The sequence below is a fragment of the Microtus pennsylvanicus genome, chromosome 12 (genome assembly GCF_037038515.1).
Source record: "Microtus pennsylvanicus isolate mMicPen1 chromosome 12, mMicPen1.hap1, whole genome shotgun sequence".
NCBI classification, from domain to species: Eukaryota; Metazoa; Chordata; class Mammalia; order Rodentia; family Cricetidae; genus Microtus; species Microtus pennsylvanicus.
In genome coordinates, this window is record NC_134590.1 from 3,913,719 (window position 1) to 3,934,388 (window position 20,670).

Consider the following 20,670-nt stretch of genomic DNA (forward strand, 5'->3'; position numbering starts at 1 on the left):
ATTCATATGAAGAGAGGCTCACAGTCCTTCTGAGAATGACTTTAATCTCAAACAAATGTGTATAGTTCTGAGTTACTCTATGATAGTCTTCATCACACCAGCATCAGCATGGGGAAGGGAGGAGGCTCTACCCATCTGAGGAGCTGGTACACTGCTACCACTGTATATTAAAGTTCTCTTTTAGTTTGTTTATTTCTTTGGTATTTGTGGAATTTTCTCTGGGTTCCTAACCCAACAAAGGTCAGTCTACTTCATAGAATTTAGGGAGACTTCCAGGAGACAGTTTAATATTGTAATATCTGATGTATTCCTTTTGAAATGTCCCCTTAAGTCTCCCGGAAAAACTCTGTTGTGCACCCATATCCTTCCCCTTAAATATATAACCACACATAAGAAGGGAAAAAGGAGGGAGTCACACAGGATTTTCCCTCTTATGTATATGAACACATTCTGTCATCTTTAACCCTCCACCCAACACACTGGAGTCATTGTAGAACTGCTTTTCATTTTTAAATCTTCTGTAACAGTGCTCAGGCAGTTCTGGGCTTCAAGGTGACTCGGTTTACCTTCTATACTGTGAGATAGGATGACCAGAACCAGCAATGGGTAGTGCTGATGGAAATGGTTTCTGAGTCTTGCTGTTTCTGCTATGTTTTGGGGTCCATGCTCTGGGATGGCAACAGAACCAATCTCTATAGATCATCTTATCCACAAGAGCCATGTTTTTCTACTGTCACATGCCCTGGGAGTCCAGGGCGCCAACAATGACACAGATGAAAACACTATCACTGTACCCCAGCAAGAGTTCCCCCAAATGGTAGAGGGTTTTAGGTCTAAGAACCAGAATGCCAAGGCTTCCTTTACAGAAACTAATCTACAGTCCAGGCAAGCGTGCTTGACAGACTACTCTGAGTCTAATCCTTAACATGATGGGGCATGATTTTCCATCAGTTTCTCTTTATCACTTATAGGTAGTGACTTCCATCTTGACTGGGTGCTATCACTATGGGCAGTAAGCTAGAAATTCTGAAATATACGGTAAGGATTTCAGGAGGCTCGTGGTGAAGTCGCAAGTATGCTCAAGGACAGTTATGATCTCATCTGGGGTTTTTCTGCTTTTCATTTTCCTGGGATAAAAAAACACATGGAGAACATCAGACAGACTACTAACCAACTGTTCATTTTCTGATTGTATTTAAGGCCTGCTATACGAGAAGGAAATCCTGTCTAAAGCTGTGTCTAGTAGGGTCATAGGTGCCAAGGGAGAATCTAATGAATTGTGGTGACACCCACAGATTAGTACTTCTCAGACCTTCTTTAGAGGAGCTTTCTTTTTCAGGAGACAGTTATTAAGACAGACCTACCACAGGTCAATATACAGAGAATAGAGATGAGAGAGGATCCAGCCCTGAATGGGACATCTGGATATCACATCCTCCTCCCAAGAATCAAGGATTATGATTATAGACTAGAGAGACTGTATGAGCCAGAGGCAGTGGAAAAATACAACAAGACAGTGTTTTCCTGTCACAACAGGACAGAGACACATATGAATGCAGAGCAGTTGTGACAGCATGAGCATCACCTGTACAGGATAAGACAGACAAAATCCCTGCATGGAACAGAGAGGTGGCCATGAACTCCTTCCCTTATCTGAGGAGCTGTTGGCAGGGATGACTGATGGGAGAGGGAGAGCCAGTTTTCTTTAAGGATGTGGCCCTTGAGAGCCTGCCCATGTGCCAATAGATGGCCATTGACACAGGCACATATGGGGAAAGCTGAGTAGATCCAGTGCTTTATAAAATCTAAACTAAGAATGGGGGGGGGCGGAGAATGGCGAGAATGACAGGAAATATAGCCATTAATTCCCTGTTGCTGAGACAAAATACCATGATCAAGGCCACTTGTAGAAGAGAAAGATCCATGGCCTAGGCTTTCCAGAGTAATAAGAGGCCATTTGGCAGGAAGGCATGGCAGCAGGCAGCAGGCAGCAGGCAGCAGGCAGCAAGGCAGTAGGCAGCAGGAAAGGAGTTCAGAGAGGAAGCAGAGTGCTCACATCTTCATGTGACAGTATAAAGCAGAGAGGAAAGAGGAAGGGGGACAGGAATATAAACACCAAAATACCCTCCTGTCCTGCAACAGACTTTCCCCACCAAGTCTCTCTCTCCCAATGGTCCCACAGACTCTCCAATGACACCGCCATGTGTAATCCATGTTCATAAAAGACTAAGATTGGGTAGCCAATTACAGAAATTTCATTAGTAGTGTGCTAATACTGGAGAGTGATGAGCAGTCTGGAATCTTCCACTATTTCTAACACTTTTCAGAACACAATGAGCCCTGAAATAGACTCCTACTGCTGAACAATTACATTGATCATTCTTGTAGAATATTATTTTAAGATGCGTTACATGTGTTTATGCTGTGGATCATTTGTTAATGATGCAAAGAAATAACACATTCTTTTATATTGCATTTGATTAACTTTGTCAAGTTGAAATACTTTGCTGTCTACATACCTGATTGGTCTAATAAAAAGTTGAAGGGCCAATAATGTGGCAGGAAAGGATAGGCAGGGCTTGCAGGCAGAGAGAATAACTGGGAGGAGAAAGCTGAGAGGATGGAGGAACAAGGAAAGGAGAAGAGGAGGATGCTAGGGGCCAGCCACTCAGCTACACAGCCACCGATTCACACTGTCACTCATAGAGTAAGGTGAGAGTAAGATACACAGAAGTGAGAAAAAGTAGGGAAACCCACAGAAACGGCTGACCTGAGCTAGTGGGAGCTCACTGATCCCTAACTGGCAGCTGGGGAACCTGCATAGAAGCAAACTAGGTTCTCAGAATGTGGGCGACAGTTGTGTGGTTTGGGCAGTCTGTGGGACCATTGTCAGTGGGACCACGATTTAGACCTAGTGCTTGAACTGACCTTTTGGAGCACATTCTTTTTGGAGGAATACCATCTCAGCCTATAAATAGGGGGACAACATGGTCCTGCATCAAAGTGATGCACCAGTCTTTGTTGACTCCCCCTGGGAAGGCTTACCCTCTCTAAGGAGTGGATGAGGGGTGGAGTTTTGGGGAGGTAAGAGGAGCTGTAGAAGGGAAGGGAGTGTAAACTGAAATTGGTATGTAAAATAATTTTTTTCTGTAATAAAGAATTTAATTTTATCATTGTGAAGTATTCTGAAATCAAAGACGATGATACATGCATCAGGCACATCCCACAGAAGACATTTACAACGGTTTACATTTCCTTTTTATTTATTCCTAGAAACTGCCCATATTGCAGATTTTTCATGGATGAAATATGGAATTGAGCAGATTCTTTTTCTACAAAATTATGGTATAAACTTGCTCAATGTTCTATCTTATTGCTAATAACCCTTACAGGCGCACAGTTTGTAAAGTAAACCCCTTAAGGACTGAATGTGTAGCATGCTGCAAGGTACAAGAAATAAGCTAAAACTGAGCTTTCACATAAACCTACATCGGGACTGACACAGTACTGAACGCTGGCAAACATCACGACACAGGTGAAACAGCTTAGTCCTCAACGGGTTAAGTAGAAACCCTCATATATTATTGTTTCTAACCATCCATCCCAAGTTACAGTGCTTGAAAAATAAATTTTTAATAAAAATAAATAAAAAGAGAAAAGGAAAAAGCCCAGAGGCAAACGATAGATTTGATAATTTAAGTAAAGAAAAATATGGCTAGAGATAAGTGATGCTAAGGCTAGGCTTTCATAAGTAATAATAAGATTCAACGTGATTTATTTGGGAGCTGGGTGGTGGGTGCCCAAAAGAGCAAAGAGTAAAGAGTAAATCCAACCACGAACTATGCTTTCCCATTAGAGATTACTGAATAAACCAAATCACCTCTGCTATGGTTAAAAGAGCAAGCAAGTCTCTCACACTGGCATTAAAGGAAGGCAGCAATCTGTCTTGTTGTTGGGGAGTCAGCCAATCACACAAATTTCTTGAAGTTCTATTTTACTACATTTTTGTAATATGATTCCAAGAAATTTCTGGTAAAATCTCATAAGAAAGAGCATGCCAACCATGTTGGGGGAGGCTGCTTAGAAACAAAATAATCACACAAAAACTGTATTAATTAAATTACTGCTTGGCCTATTAGCTCTAACTTCTTATCAGCTAGCTTTTACATCTTAATTTAACCCATCTCCATTAATCTGTGTATTTCTACACGAGGTTACCAGCAAAGTTTCAACACGTCTGTCTCAGGTGGCTCCATGGCTTCTCCCTTTATAGGACTGACATCAGAGCAGTAGCCATAAAGCCTAGGAGGAAAGGCAGTTCCTTCTCTCCTACAGACCATAATAAGCTTTAGAATAAGGCCTCTGCCCTAAGTTCTGATGAGTCAAGCAGGTTACATGTGCAAGAAAAAACATAAGGAAATTCTTCCTCTCAGAAAATCACAATTCACACTCACCAGCATGGTCACAACGTAGGTGGTCGCAGAGAATGTTTTTAGTACACCTGCTGCAATCTGCCCTGCCCCTGGAGACAGCATTAGGGAACTGGTGGAACAAGTCAACATCATGATGGTAAATATCATAGCGAAGAAACCCTTCACATCTGTGTTTACTCCTTTGAAAGAAAAAAAGTATGGTCAGTTCATCTATCTATATCAAGAAAATTATACATATTTCAAACAATGCTTTAATAAATAATGAGACTGGTAACAGTTTCATGTGCACCCGACTTCTCTGTGTCTCTATCTGTGACCTGATCATGTAGATGCTGGGAACAAAAATCTGGTGACTTTGGAGGAGCAGCACATGCTCTTAACCAATGAGCCTCTCTCCAGCCTCGTCATATCACTTTATTTTTATTCTTGTCACAAAATATCTTTACATGTAACACATGCACTCCTCTATATAAGATTATGAGCAATGTATGCTATCCTGACATAGAAAACTACAGATTACACAAGTGGCCTAAATTTTATTGCATTTTTTTACAGGAGAATCAGCAATAGAACATGTTCAAGTCCACTTTACTCTGTGTTTATTATAATTGCTTTAGTAATAAAATTGGGATCAAAACTGTGTCAGTTGGTTGTTTGTAAATTTAACACAACCTAGGGTTCTTTGGGAAGAAACTAAGAAAATGCTTCCATTAGATTGGCAGGTAGGCAAGCCTGTGGGGATATTTTCTTGATGGATGATTTATGTGGGAGGTCTTAGACATCTGTTTATGATGCCATCCCTGGGCAGTGGTCCTGGGTTCTATAGGAAGGCAGCCTGGGGAAGCCATTAGGAGCCAGTAAGCAGCACTCCTCCACGGACTCTGCTTCACTCCCTGCCCCTAGGTTCCTGCCCTGAGTTCCCTTCTTAAAGGACATTGAACTGTAAGATGAAATAAACCCTTTCCTCCACAAGTTGATTCTTGTCAAGGTGTTTGTCACAGCACTAAAAACATAACTAAGCCAAGGATTAAACAATCGTGCAGTGGTTTTAATATCTGGAAGACAGGGGCTTGCCTTCAACTTTAGTTATTCCTAGGAAATCACTATGTAACTGCTCTGGAGGTAGGGGATGGTTTCCACAAGCTGATTTGTAATCTTTGTGGAGCTAAGGCTGAGTCACATACAATCATGTGTTTTATAATTGTCACAGGGACACAAGTTAGACTTTGGGGAACTGAGTTCCATCCTGATTGTTTACAAAGTTAATGTTATTACTATCATGGTGTGCAAAATGAATTTGTGGCTTTGGTTGCCATGGTGTGCATGTGTGGGCTGAATCGAGTATGAGCATATAGCAGGCTGGAGTGGACAAGTTAGCACAAAATAGTGACATTTAGAAAAATGTGCAGTTGGCACCAAAAGCATTTAGAGCTAAGCGAAAAGCGTGACAGCTATGCCAAAAGTGTAACAGAAAGGGGCACGAAATTCAAAAACAGAAATGTTGCAAAGTCCATGAAGAATACTCCCAGCCAAATGGCAATCAAGAGGAGCAAGGGAGAAGAAGACGTTTGGCGTTAGAGATGGGGTAAGGTGACGTAAAGTGCCTGATGTCCTTGTGATCCCCATTAGGGGCTATGGGAGCCTCAGCTTATGCAGACATGACAGCTGATGTGATTGGCTAATTTTCCTTCCAGTTCTTCTGTGATTTGTGGGGTTTTGCTTTATAAGTTGCATGTTGTAAGACAATAAATGAGTTCCTGCTTGACTCGACTCCTGGCTGTATCTGATTGTCTCCCAGACCCCAGGGGCTGAGTGGCAAGGGACGCACTTCCCCTCTTCAGCCAGAGCCAGTCAATTGGATGGCTTAATTCTTCAGCGGGGTCTGTAGAGACATCCTGTATATGTGCCGTGGTGTGAATGTGCCGTGCTGTGCATGTGCCATGGTGTGCATGTGCATGGTGTGCATGTGCCGTGGTGTGCATATGGAGTTGAAGGACATCTTTCTGGAGCATTTTTCTCTTCTACAATGAATTTTGAGGATCAAATTCAGGTTGTCTGATTTGTAAGATAAGCACATTTCCCATAACTACCCCACAACCTGAATAACTGGTTCTGAATAATAAATCTCTGATAAAAAATATCTAATCATTATCAGTGCTTATTTTTGAAAGTCTATGTGTGTGAAAGAGTGTATGTGCATATATGTGCATGTGTGAATGAGTGTGCATGTCTGTGTGTCATTATGAGTGTGGGGGGGATGAAAAGTGTAAATTCTGAACAATTCATCTAGGGTGAAGCCTATCCATGATGTACAAATGAAACTGTGCACATATTTAAAATAACATTTTATATTAGATATTGTCAATAAACCTTAGCATAACACATTTTATACATTTAAGTGCTTTTTCACATATACATATGGTGGTGGGGGGTCCTTCTGTCTATGTGTTGCTTTTATTGGTTAATGAATAAAGAAATGTCTTGGGCTGTGATAGGGCAAAAGAACAGAGCTAGGCGGGGAAAACTAAAGTGAATGCTGGGAGAAAAGAGTCAGAGTCAGAGAGACACCATGGAGCTGTCTGTGGAGACAGATGTGCCGAAAATTTGCTGGTAGGCCACCACCTTGTGGTGATGTACAGATTAATAGAAATGGGTTAAATTAATATGTAAGAGTGAGCCAATAATAAGCTAGAGCTAATGGGCCAAACAGTGATTTAATTAACACAGTTTCTGTGTGATTATTTTGGGGTTAAATGGCCGGGAATAAACAAGTCGCACCCTCGTCCAACATACATATGTGTGAGATATTATCTACTTTTCTATATTGTATTTACATATACAGACACTTATACAAAAAATAGGAAAAATAGACAGCTGTGGTAGAGATATGGCTCACTGATTAAGAGCATGTGCCACTACTGCAAGGCCCTGGATTCCAATCCCAGCACCTACACGACAGTTCCCATTCTTTAACTCCAGTTGCAGGGGATCTGATGTCCTTCTCTAGCCTCTCTAGGCACTGGATCAACTTAGTACACACACACACACACACACACACACAGAGAGAGAGAGAAGGGAGAGAGAAGGCAAACAAACAAATGAAGGAAAAATAAATCTTTTAAAATAGCTTTGCGTAGATATCTAATAATTGACCTTGCTCCATTGGCACTGTCTCAAATGTGTAGCTATTTCCACACTCATTACAGTGCACAGAATCTCTAGTAAAACACAGTTTCCTAAACGGCTTTTATACTATTTTGTGAACAAGGCTTGAAGAATTTCTTCACGCTGAACTCCTGTTTTGATGGCACAGAGTGGAGATGAGCTTTTCTACTCATACTTTTCTACTTTAGACTTGCCACAATTGCACAAACTAAAACATGCTCCCCCAAGAGTAAAGACGCATTTTCTTGCCTTGTCACTTACCTGTTATGATGAATACTACAACAGTAAATATAATACTTGGCAAAATCCTCTTGGGTACCAGCTCACCGAGCAATTTCCCAAGGAAATACGATGACACTGTGTAGTATCCACTGGTATACTCATGTCTACAGAGACAAAGATCACATTATATATCCTTAGATTAGTCCAGAAGGCACAGGGGAGATGCTGGTTATACTGACTTTTGCTACCACAGGCAGCCTAACAGGACAGTCTCCTCTATACTCCATGCTGACTCCAACACATGTCCCCATCTTAGGGACAAGCCACTCTAGGTCAACAGCCTTATGACATTCTCACTATGATTCTCCCCACCAGAGAACTCTCCCCTGTTTTGTCCACTCTGGGCACACAACATCCCCTCCAGGCAAACAGCCCAGTGTGCCCACTCTCCTCAGAGTCTCTGCCCTCTGAAGCTGGCTCCCTGAGGAGCAGATCATTCGTACCTCACCTAAGATTGTGGTCATGGAGACTTCTCTCCTTCCAGTTCTTATGAAGAAGGTGAGACTGTCACTATGAGGTTACAGTGCATCTTAAGGACACCACATCCTTCTCTTCTGCTACCCACACTTTACAACAGCTGCATCCTCCCATAATCTCTCTTTACAACCATGAATCTCTACCAGATGCCAAACCTAACCCTCTCCTCTCCCTGCCTTGCCCTCCAAATCCCAAGCTCTTCCCCTCTCAGTGTCTTCAGTGCATCTCTGGTTTTTGTTTGTTTTGATACAGAACCACCAGTCCAGGCTGGCTTAAGTTCCATACATACCAAAGACTGAGCAACTTCCTGCCTCTAAACTGCTCGCCAAATTCTGGGATTACCGAAATACAGCCCTGCTCAGGGTTTGTGGTACTGTGAATGTAACACAGGGTTTCACACACAGAGCCAGCACTCTACCAACTAACCGAAGCCCTCAGCTCCTCTCTGAAGACTTCTCTCCTTGGCATGTACTTGGCCATGTTTGAGAGCTGGGAATCCTAAGCACAGGCCACCAGGAAAATACTTTTCCATGTTTGAAAAACACAGGAGATAAACAGTTCTTTTATATTCGACGGCTGTCTTGCTCTTTCCAGCCTTGCATCAAGAGGACCCTGATTCTTCTGCAGCTGTCCCTCTCCAGCTCCAATGTGCTGCTGAGCCCACTACACCCGAGCTCTATGAAGCCCCTGACATCTTTCTTTGGGAGGGGGTGAGTGAATTTCCCGTCATGTTCAGCCCCCTATACTGTGTTGTCTGAGGCACTGGGATCGAGTGGTCTCACCCCAATTTTGAGACTTTCTCTGAGCTGCAGAAACCTCTGCTCTTGATTTTCCATTCATTTTTCAATTAATATTACATGATAGCACGTGATAAAAACAAAATTTTATGGTTTATTTTCAACTAAGTAATTCAGAAAAAAGGGAATTGCTGGTAATTCATGACATAACATTTTTAGGCCCAACTATGAATGTAATTAGTTTGACCAACAACCCCTGATGCCTGCTTCTGGAGCAGAGGTTACTCACGGAAAGTGATCTCTGTCAATCATGAGAATCTCTCCTGCAGTCACACTTATAAAACACTGGAAGACTGTGAGCACGAAGAGCAGGCCGGCTCTGCCAGGAGAGAATGGAGGCAAAAGCAACAGTAAATTCAACATTATCATGGTTTCTTTCCAATACACTTTGTTCTGTAGAATAAATAACATTACATAGATCTGTTCTTTGAAAAAGAAAACAGTACTGGAGAGATGGCTCAGCAATAAAGAGTGCTTGTTGCTTTTGCAAAGGACCTGGGTTTGGTTGCCTGCACTTACATGGTAGATCACAGTCATCTGTGACTCGAGTTCAAGGAGATTCCATGCCAGGGAGTTTTATGTCAATGTGACTTAAGCCAGGGTTATCTAAAAGGAGGGACCTCAATTGCGAAAATGCCTCCAGAAGATCCAGTCAACTCATTTTCTTAATTACTGATGGATCTTGGAGGGACCAACCCATTGTGGAGGCTACATCCTTGAGCTGGTGGTCTTAGGTTGTAAAAGAAAGCAGGTTAAGCAAGTTATGGGGAGCAAGTCAGGAGGCAGGGCCCATCATGGCCTCTGCAGATTTCTGCCTACTTTGGGTTCTTCCTGTCCTGACTTCCTTCAATGATGAATTACAATTTGGAAATACAAGCTGAACAAACCCTTTCCTCCCCAACTTGCCTTTTGGTCATTTGTTTCTTGAGAACAATAATAAGCAAAACTAGAACAGGAATCAGTGCATCCTCCTGATAGCCACAGGTCTCAGGGCACACTAATTTTACACAGACATACATGTAGGCAAACACTCATACACTTAAAAATACAATAAGTATTTAGAACTGTTCTGGTTTAAAAGGTTAGGGTGTATGAGTCCCATGAATTATTTTCCTCTCTCTTTCCATACCAGTGTCTGTTCATCAAAGTAGGTCCCCTAAAATAGAAGAATTTGATAATGACCCTAATGTAATCATCCTAGAGTATATAATTTAGGAATTAATTGGTTATAGACAAAATCCTGAGAGTGGAACCCATAATGCCATCTGTGTCCTCATCATGGGAAAAGACAGCATTGCAGGGTCTGCCACAAGACGGCTGAGAGAAGGTGGCCAGACAGGAAGATCCTGGGAGAGAATCCTCCCCTCAGGCTCTCACACTGCAGTGCAGAGACACATTTGATTTTAAATCCACTGATTCTGTGGTAGTTACTTGGCAGCCCAATCCATGATGTTAATTTAACTAACAAAATTCATAAGCATCATTCCCAATGTATAAAGAGAGAAACAACAAGATGAATAATCTCCAAAGAATTTTCATTTTCAGTTGGCCACTTTGATTTTACAGAAGAGTAAGAATGAAAACATGAAGCAGTAGGGAATCTCCACTCAACAGCTACCTACAGACATAGACATTGACTGTCGAACCATCTTTAGATCCCTGACGATTACCCCTAAAACAGGCCAACCAACTTCCTGATGGTTTCCAAAGAGCTCAAAAAAGGAATTCAATCATGCTTATTTGTGAAGAAATAATTGGTATTCATGTGATAGGAGATGGTAAGCAGGAGGAGGGTGAGCAAAAAGCCCTCTGCAGTTACCTGTTTCCTGGATACCCACGTCAGGTTCCTCTAAGACAGATGCCATGACTGGGTCCTAAGAGCCTATTACCCTTTTCAACTAAAGTCAGAGGTCAGTGAATCTTTATCTAGGTACACGGTGGTGGTTAGATATCAGATCAGAAGAGGGTGAACCTTATTAGAGACAAGTTTCCTCCTACATCAAAGAAAATTTCCACTTAACAATCTAGGAAAGGCCACATTTCAAAAGAAAATAAAAGGAAAGAAACAACAAGCTAAGAATGGGTAAGACTGTGAGAAGAGCAGGAAGCAAAATCTTCAAACTCAGGGAACTTGGGAAGTAGAGGCATGAGAATGGCTGCAGACTGAGGCCAGGCTGGGCTACATGACAAGTTCTAGGCCTGTGAGGTCACAACTGTGGCCCTGTCTTTAATGACCAAACAAAAGCAAAGGGCCTGAGCACCACGTGACCAACCACAGCCCAGAGGACCCGGGATTCTCCTCCTCTCCTAATGAGCCAGTCTGTCTTCAAGGCTCCACTCTACTAAACGCACAACTCCCTCTCTCCACTTTTCCATTCCCACACACACATTCCCTGGTGCTCAGCGCATTCTCCATCTCTGTCTCCACTAAATTGTCCTCAATTCCTATCTTGCTTGCTTTCATATGTTTTTATCAACAATACCAAGAGTTTAGGAAGGGAACTTTATGGCCCTGGCTATACTTAACCGTATATGCCACATCTACTTTCTACCTCACATTTTGAATATTATAATTATAGATTAACAATCTATAGCAATACATTTAAGGTATAAAACTAATATGATTCATTAAAAATTTTGTGAAGTAATTATATCAAGCTAAATAGGGTGATGTCCATCACTAGAATTATACATCATTTTACAGTAACACATTAGAAATGCATAATAATAAACTTTGAAATGTCTACTAATATCTGCTAGATTGAATTTGTTGTTCATTTTATCTAAAAGAAATAAATTCTACTAATGCTGTTTAACAGATTTTTATACTCTTAACACATCTGTTTCTCCTCATTCCTCACTGCCGTGAAACGTGTACTTTGCTGCCAGGAGGTCAATTTCTCTACAATCTGCATGTCAGTGAAACATATTTGCCTTTCTTGGATTAGACTATTTTTACTTTGCATGATATTCCTCAAATTTTCAATTGTTTTTATATTGCTACAAATTCCCATTTTGAAGAGAAGTAGCATTCTGGGTCACATCTGGGCTATGGATTTTTTTTTGTTGATCTTGTATCCTATCACATTGCTGAAGGTGTTTATCAGCTGTAGGAGTTCCCTGTAGAATTTTTTGGGTCACTTACGTATACTATCGTATTATCTGTGTATAGCAATAGTTTGACTTCTTCCTTTCCAATTTGTATCTCCTTGATCTCCCTTTATTGTCTTATTACTCTAGCTAAAGCTTCAAGAATTATGTTGAAAGATACGGAGATAATGGACAGCCTTGTCTTGTTCCTGATTTGGTGAAATCGCTTTGAGTTTCTCTGCATTTAATTTGATATTGCTACATATTGCTTTTATTATGAGAAGATCTTATGGAATTTTTTTCAGTTTATTTATATAGTGGATTACATTGATACATTTTTGTATGTTGAACCATCCCTGCATCTCTGAAATGAAGCCAACTTTATTATGGTAAATGATTTTTTTTTCATGATCTTGGGGATTTGATTTGTCAGTATTTTATTGAGTATTTTTTGCCCGCAAAGGATGCTCAACCATATTACAAGAACACTTGTTCATCCATGCTTTTAGTGGCATTATTTGTAATAGCCAGAATCTGGAATTAATCTAGATGCCCCTAAACCAAAGAATGGATAAAGAAAATGTGGTACATTTACACAATGGAGTACTACTCAGCAGTAAAAAGCAATGACATCTTGAAATTTGCATGCAAATAGATGAAACTAGAAAAAAACATCTTGAGTGAGCTAACCCAGACCCAGAAAAAAGAGCATTGTATGTACCCACTCATAGGTGAATACTAGCTATAAAGCAAATAATAAGGAGCCTATAGTCCATGACCCCAGAGAACAAGGTGATCCCTAAGGGAAACATATATAGATCCCCCTAGGAAAGGAAAATTGGGAGACAAGATCTCCTGAGAAAATTGGGAGCGTAGATGTGGGAGGAGAAGGGAAGTCAGAAAGGGAAGAAGAGGGAATAAGGAGCAGGAGGGTGAGAACTAGACAGTAAAAGATGAGGGAGATGGGGGAAGAACAGTGACAGAGATACTTCATAAGGCATCCAAGGAATGGTGATTTATTTTTTCGTAGATAGCTTATTGTAAATAAGAAAGAACATAAGTTTTGGTGAGCATGTGCGTATATTGGAGATGTTGTGTTGTGCTGGTGAGGATATAAAAGTGTACAGTGGAGTTGGAGACAGGACAGCAGCTCCTCAAACAGTTAACACAGTGGGCTATGATTGGACAGCTCTAGCTTTCTACCTAAAGAGCAAACCTTCAGCATTCAAAAAGATGTTCTCGCACACTCAGCAGCTTGACTCCATACACTAAAACATATAAAATGTGATGTGTTGTGTGGGGTTTCGTACTGTCTACACAACTAACATGAAAACACTCCATACACTAAAACAGGCAAAATGGGATGTGTGGTGTGTGGAGTTTCCTACTATCTACACACAAACGTATGTGAAAAAGTGAGTTTTTCACTCAGTCTTCAAACACACTCGATCACATGGTAAAATGTTTACTCTGTTCTTGTCATGATCATTAATTTAAATTTTTCATGGATTTATATAGGTTTGAACAAAGTGACAGCATTTTCTCATTTGCTTACCTGGTGTGGACTTCAGAACAGTCATTTCTTTGGACATGTAAAGTGATACACATATACACAGTCAGTATGAATATGATAAATGCCTTTCAAAAAGAAAACAGGGTAAAAATTCAAATAGGAATAGAAAGCATTCTTCACATGGTCCATTATTTTGAAATACATACTTTACTAATCTCCAGTAATATAAACTCTCTATTTTGGCCAGAGTCCCTGGAAGAACATACAACACGCATGTCAATAGACTACTCATATGTCAGACTGACAATGAATGTTTCTGCAATCTGAGGCTTGAACAGTGCAGACCATGGAAAAGCTAAGACTTTTCTGAGTGCTCAACCAGGAACAGCCAGTGATGGACTCAGTTCAGGAACTAAAATCTGGATGACACAGGGTGGAAGAGATTTCAGGCACCTGGGGAGCTTTGGGAACAAACCCAAGTGACAGAAAGTGTTCACCTAAACTGAGGTCTCAGCTTTGCTGCCAGTGAACATATGCAGCTTTCTACTTCAAGTGGCTCAAGGGAATTCAGGCTTTCTTTACTCTTATATCTAGAAACAAAGGCACCCAGGCCAGGGGAACAGCTCAGTGACAGAGCCCTCACAATGTACCGTAATGCTAATCACCTCAAGTGTAAACCAAATAACAAAATTAAAAATGACTCACAACATAGTTCCTAGCAGTGGTATTTTGTATGCTAAGAAGGGGTGAACTGGTCCTCATCTGTGTCACCTTAGGGACACCACGTTGGGTGCCAATTGTAGTGATGAGGCTAGCAGGCCTGCTTTTAGTCCCGCCTGGCTCCCGCTTGACTAGCTTTAAACTTGAAATAACAACACACAAATTGTATTCATTTAAACACTGCCTGGCCCAATAGTTCTAGCCTCTTATTGGCTATTTCTCACATCTTGATTAACCCATTTCTATTAATCTATGTTTACTATGATGTCGTGGCTCACAGGGAAGATTCTAACCTATGTCCATCTTAGGCCGGAACTTCATGGCGTCTACCTGACTCTTCTCTCTTTCTCCCAGCATTCTGTTCTGTCTACTCCACCCACCTAAGGGCTGGCCTATCAAAAGGCCAAGGCAGCTTCTTTATTTAACCAATGAAACTGACATATAGACAGAAGGCCCTCCCACATCAAGGGATGTCTGTGCTGTGTGGGAACCGACACTATAGCTGTCGCCAAAGTATTCATACAGCGTCCTCTGGGTCACCCCAGTCTCCCATTGCCCATCCCCTCTGCCACTGCTGCTCCATCAGCCTCAGTCAGAGCAGCCTGGGCTCAAGTCTCACCTACACAGCCAGCTCCTCCAGATCCCCGTCTACCTCCATCTACCCAATCTGTGCCGACAATCACAAGAGCCTGCACTGCTGTGGTTTGGGATTAAAATGACTTTAAAAGGTGCTTCCATTAGCAAAGGAGTAAGGCTACATGATACTGTAACTTATTTGAAATATTCTAACTATTATACCTTGGATAATGTTTTAAGAGTAAAATACTATAAGGGAAAACATCCTACCATGTAACTTGATAAATCAGAAATGAAAATATCAGAACTTGGAGATAAGGCTCAGTAGTTAGAGCACTTGCTGTTCTTGTAGAGGACCTGAGATTCAGTTCCCAGCACCCAAATGGCCCCTAAGCATTTTATGTAACTCCAGTTCCAGAGGATCTGATGTTGTCTTTTGGCATCCATGGACATGCACATCATGAGAATTTGTACATGCAGGCAAAACACCCATACATAAAAAATAAATAACAAATATTAAAATTAGTCCTCAGTTCCTAGAACACACACACACACACACACACACACACACACAGAGACACACACGCATACACTTCTTATCCCATTACATTGCCTCACTGTTGAACAAGGAGTAACCCAATTTGATGAATGTAACTCACTGTTTTCCATTCATATAGAATCTTTTTTTTAATTCAAAGAAAACCAAAAGATCAGTATAAATCAAATGGTCAGAATATTCACATACACAGGGTAGAAAGAAACATTGAAATATGAAAGGGACATCACACATGTTAAGAAGTAAGTGGTGTTTTATTACAGCCAACAGCATACAACCTTTCAATATTAGACAGAAAATAAATGCCTGAGAATGAAATGACAATGCACTCGAGCAGAAATGACTGTAAGTGCTGGTTGGATGCGGACACGGATGTAGGTTCACAGTAGAGTGTTTGCTGACTAATGGCTAAGGCCCAGGATCAAACACTAACACAGCAGAATCATCATCATCATCAGGAAACAAAAATAACTGAATAAGTGATGGCCCAATGAGCTGGAAGAACCACACTTCTGTGTGACAATTATGTTAAAATAACAGAAAACCTTAAAGCATGGTGATCTGATGATCCTTGTTACAGAGTCAGTTTAAAGAAAAGTAGAACTTCACCTCCTCCCAGTTCCAGATCGCTGACAGGGAAGAGCATTGTTCAGTCCAGTTACTGTGTGTGTGAGCTGCACTCTGAGTAGCTACTGCTTTTACACACTGGACTCCTGATGAGGGAACAGCACTCTGCAGCAGGCTCATCTCAGGCAGTGGATGTTCAGGCTCCCTCAGAGCTGTTCTATGGCCCTGTCTCCTCACCACATGATTTCAACCACAGATCAACCGTCCTTTCCCTCTCCAGTCATCTCCACCCTTCTCTACTTAAACGTTCCCCAAGTCCATTCTTTCATCTGACAGGCTACAGTTTTATCTATTTATTCAATTATACCATCCATCCCCTCACAAGGAAAATTACATCAGGAAAAAGGCCTTTTACTCCTTGACTCATTCCTAAATTTTGAACTTGTAGGATGTGCTGCTGATTCAAAGCAGACAGGTCTGAGCAGCTCCCTGGTGTGCTTAACTCCTTGAATTCCCTGAATAAAAACCTACTTTGGTTAGTTATTACAGTTACTCTAAATAAAAACAACCACTTAAAAAGTTTTTTATAAGTAAAAAGTTAAACATCTTTTACTTGCTTTACTAAACATTTCTCTATGCCAGGCCGAGTGGAGATGACAAACACATTCAAGGGAGCAGAAGATAAGTTTGGCCCTGCAGTAGACTGACTCAGAAACAAATTGCTCCTATGTGAGTTTTTCGCAATACAATTAAAATAACTCATCAGATTACCTTAATTATAGTCATCCTTGGAAAGTCTGTGAGGTTTTTAAATGAACGACAGATAATCCACCAAAGTTGATGCCAGAAAGGGATGACCCATGTGATCTCCTCCAAGGCTGAGCTCCTCCCTGCATTCTGTTCCCCCAACAGTGGATCCAGTTCAGTTCTCATTTCTCTGTATAAGGAGGACTGGGCATACATATTGGCTAATTCTTCTGTGACTTGGTGCTGTCTCTCAGAAAGATCTTTGTGTTCCTCAGCTTTGGGATAAAAATGGATAAAGGTAAGAAACAGACAATAATTTAACTGATTTTACTGAGACAGTAGTCATAAACAAGACATAAATTATGTATCAGTTTTTCTTTGCGACACTATCATGTACCCTAGACTGACCTCAAAGCAGCTATGAAGCCAAGGGTAATCTTTAACTTCTCCAGGTCCTCCTGTCTCTGCCTCAAGTGCTGATTGCATGCATGCACCTTCACACCCATTATGTGCTGGAACTAAAATCACGGCTTTGCGCATGCTAGGCAAGCATTCTAGCTGAGCTACATCTTCAGCCCACCAAACTTTGATCATAATAAAATTACTCCAGTGTAATTCCTTTCAGATTAGAAAAATGTCCGTAACTGACCTGAGTACTCCCATTATCCCGTGGACACAGAAAGCCAAATGATTTTTTCCCATCCCTAAGTATTAACAAAGTCCTCCTTCCCTTATGGATACGTACTACTTAATACAACTGTCTGGTTCCTGATTTCTGCTTTATGTGAATGTGGTGTGGGAGGTCTGTTTATCTATGTGTTGCTTTCATTGGTTAATGAATAAAGAAACTGCCATGGCCTGTTGATAGGGCAGAACTTAGGTAGGCAGGGAAGATGGGACTGAATTCTGGGAGGAAGAAGGCAGAGTCAGAGAGATGCCATGGATCAATGGCAAGAGGTAGATGTGTTGAAACTTTGCTGGAGGGCACAGCCTCGTGGTGATATACATATTAATAGAAATGGGTTAAATTAAGATGTAGGAATTAGCCAATAAGAAACTAGAGCTAAAGGGCCAAGCAGTAATTTATTTAATACAGTTTCTGTGTGGTTATGTTGTTTCTAAGCTAGCAGGGTGGCCCAGAAGAACAAGGGGCCCCTCCTTGCTAGATAAATGTCTATGCAAATGTATAAACTGCCAAGTATCATGTTTTTAAAATGAACAAAATCAGGCATGGTGACAGTGTCCTGTAATATCTACACATGGGAGGTGAGGTAGAAAGAGCACACATTTAAGGCCAGTCTGGCTATATAAGCAAACCATTCTAAAACAATAATAAGAATAGCATGACAAATAATGGTTACATTTACTTCTAAGCAGAAATTTCCCTTGTGACAATATCATATAAATGTTCTTTTTTAAATTAAGTTGAAAAAACCAGCAATAAGAGAGAGCAAAGCCTGTTAGTTAATTTTAGACACTGAATATACATAAGACCTATTTCTAATGAGACATGTGGTTGGGTACCAGAGGCCATGATGCCAGAGACCATGTCAGAGGAGCAGCAGATGTTGATTGAGGTTCCAGGAGTTGGCCCACCAGGAGGAAATCCCTTGATCATCTCAGTTAGGCAAGGACTTCTGAGATCATAGATCCCAGGATGTCTTTTGCTTCTGATTTCCCTTTGCCTGCTTGCTCTCTTGCTGTTGCTGTCTTTCCCGGATATCTGGCATGGTTGAATTGGGTGTGGGGAAATCCCCCACTGCCTGTAAGGTAATGATTTTCTCTTTGGAAACATCATGTTCTTCTGGGCAATTTTATCTTTGAGTCATTATGAAGATGACTTACTCCCTAAGCTGTACCTTCTAAAAGGTAATAATATATAGAACTTTGATAAAATAAAAGTATATATAAAAAATGCTTTTCATTCAAGACCTTTGAGCTCCACCTTAGAAAGAGCTTTAGATAACAGTTCCACTTAAACATTAAAGAACAATTGAATTCTTTAAGAGCCAGGCTGGCCCTAATTCTCTTCATGTTTAACAGGTATTGTGACGTTGGGAGCATAGCCCCCAGCACCCTGTTCCATCCCAGTCAACCAGGCCTGGGAGTTGCTTTGGCCTGGACTCCAAATCCCAGCATGCCAGGTCCTGAACTCTCCCTGGGGATGGTTAGTATCACTCCAACAGGGTATTTAATGTGCTCCCAGAGGAGGAACACATGGTTTTTGTGTCTGTATGGGCTCCCTGCTGTCCTGTTTCCCTGGCATGCACTCGACCCCCCAAGAGCATCATTCTTAATAAAACAATGGGCATTTTGATTTGGTTTGATTTGACCTAATTGGATTTCTTGCATTGGTGGAGCTGCCTCTTTCTTATTATTTTTACTTATCAGATACAGACACCGGTCTTGGTGTCCATGTGGCCATCCCCTGCCCTCAATTCTCCTGATAAAAGAAACTAGTAATAGATGGGTATACACCCTGAGTATCTAAGTACAGCTGACTGCTTGTCTTTATGTACAAAGCTTCCTTTTGGGATTCCTTTAGCATTCCTTGTAAGACTGACTTTACAGATATACAGTAGAATTACTGATTCTCTCTGTCTAGGCACAGTATATGCCATGCTAGCCGGCAAGGGATTTGTGTGTGAAGAGATGATTGCTCTCTGCTTAGGCTCTGTTGACACGTTACTTAGACATAAATGTATATAAGATATTGGGATGACTTTACTTTTAATCCCGTAAGGAAGATGAAAAACATGTCACCTGTATGCATAGGAAATTAGGACAATCAATATATGGGACAGAGATTAGGATAAACAGATGTTTCTTGGAAGTACTTTGACCCTGAAATTCCATGTGGAGGACAATGATTGTTTGACTGAGGGGGCCTTGTGGGCACCCATGACCTTGGTATCAGGACACCTCATGCACAGCTGGGGCACTTGTATTATTTCTGTGTTGCACACAATGCTTAATGAAAGTATAGAGTCTGAAGGCACGTGATACTCTCTTCAAAGAGACATGTAGATTAGTTTGGGGACCTTGGAATGAGGAAATACTTTATGTAACAATTGATAAACACACATTTGTACAGCTGTGACCACACAAACAGATTCATCCCAGTCAGTCCATCAGAAGAGGCTGATGAATAAAGGATATGATCAACAGAATGTGAGTGTCTTTCTTCCTAACCTTTTAGATAGAAAAGGTCTTATCTTCACCAGCCCCGTGGCTTCCCTCTGGACCTTGAGCTACCTAGAAGCTGATCCCCTCTACTTGTGTTTTAATGAAATCAATTAGTTAAAAATCTGTGACTCTAGAAAACTCACGTACATTCATGGTCATCTTCCTCTGTGTCTAATAGAGCAGAGAAATGATGTCCATTAACTATGTTCAGGAAGAAGTCTGCAGGGTTGTTGTGGGAAACGTAGTTGTAACCTACAAAGAAGGTACACCATGAATACAAGGACCCTCTTTCAGAGAGTGGGAAAGTGGGGGGGAGCAGAATCTAAGAACTTCTTCCTTTTCTTGCCCCTCCCATACACTAGCATATTCTTTTCTATTATATATATACAATCATAGTATTTCAGCAATCTCTGTTTCACAGATCATTGTATACATGTGTATGCTTATATTGGTGCTATACATACATATACACTTGCACATATATAGTACACAGACACAAGCAGGGTAGACATAGCCTAGACATAGACCAAGACAACTAGACAAACACATACACTAGACATA

General features: G+C 41.1%; 2 protein-coding genes across 7 annotated transcripts in view; both read right to left on the reverse strand.

Annotated features, from left to right (window-relative positions):
* The window catches only part of LOC142832677 (ATP-binding cassette sub-family G member 3-like), a 120,369-nt gene that overhangs the window by 64,474 nt on the left and 35,225 nt on the right, over positions 1-20,670 (reverse strand). For 5 of the 6 annotated variants that reach the window (XM_075943355.1, XM_075943356.1, XM_075943357.1 and 2 more), the window contains exons 8-13: positions 20,257-20,361; positions 16,948-17,198; positions 13,800-13,882; positions 9,384-9,473; positions 7,860-7,984; positions 4,455-4,612 (exon numbers count right to left, since the gene is read on the reverse strand). In XM_075943355.1, coding sequence (XP_075799470.1) covers positions 4,455-4,612; positions 7,860-7,984; positions 9,384-9,473; positions 13,800-13,882; positions 16,948-17,198; positions 20,257-20,361 — 812 coding nt within the window. Of the gene's footprint in view, positions 1-941; positions 1,128-4,454; positions 4,613-7,859; positions 7,985-9,383; positions 9,474-13,799; positions 13,883-16,947; positions 17,199-20,256; positions 20,362-20,670 lie in introns of those variants that run through there. The other variant, XM_075943358.1, reaches the window with a different exon arrangement.
* Positions 1-20,670, reverse strand: part of LOC142832567 (ATP-binding cassette sub-family G member 3-like) — a 117,925-nt gene that overhangs the window by 62,026 nt on the left and 35,229 nt on the right. The window lies entirely within an intron of this gene.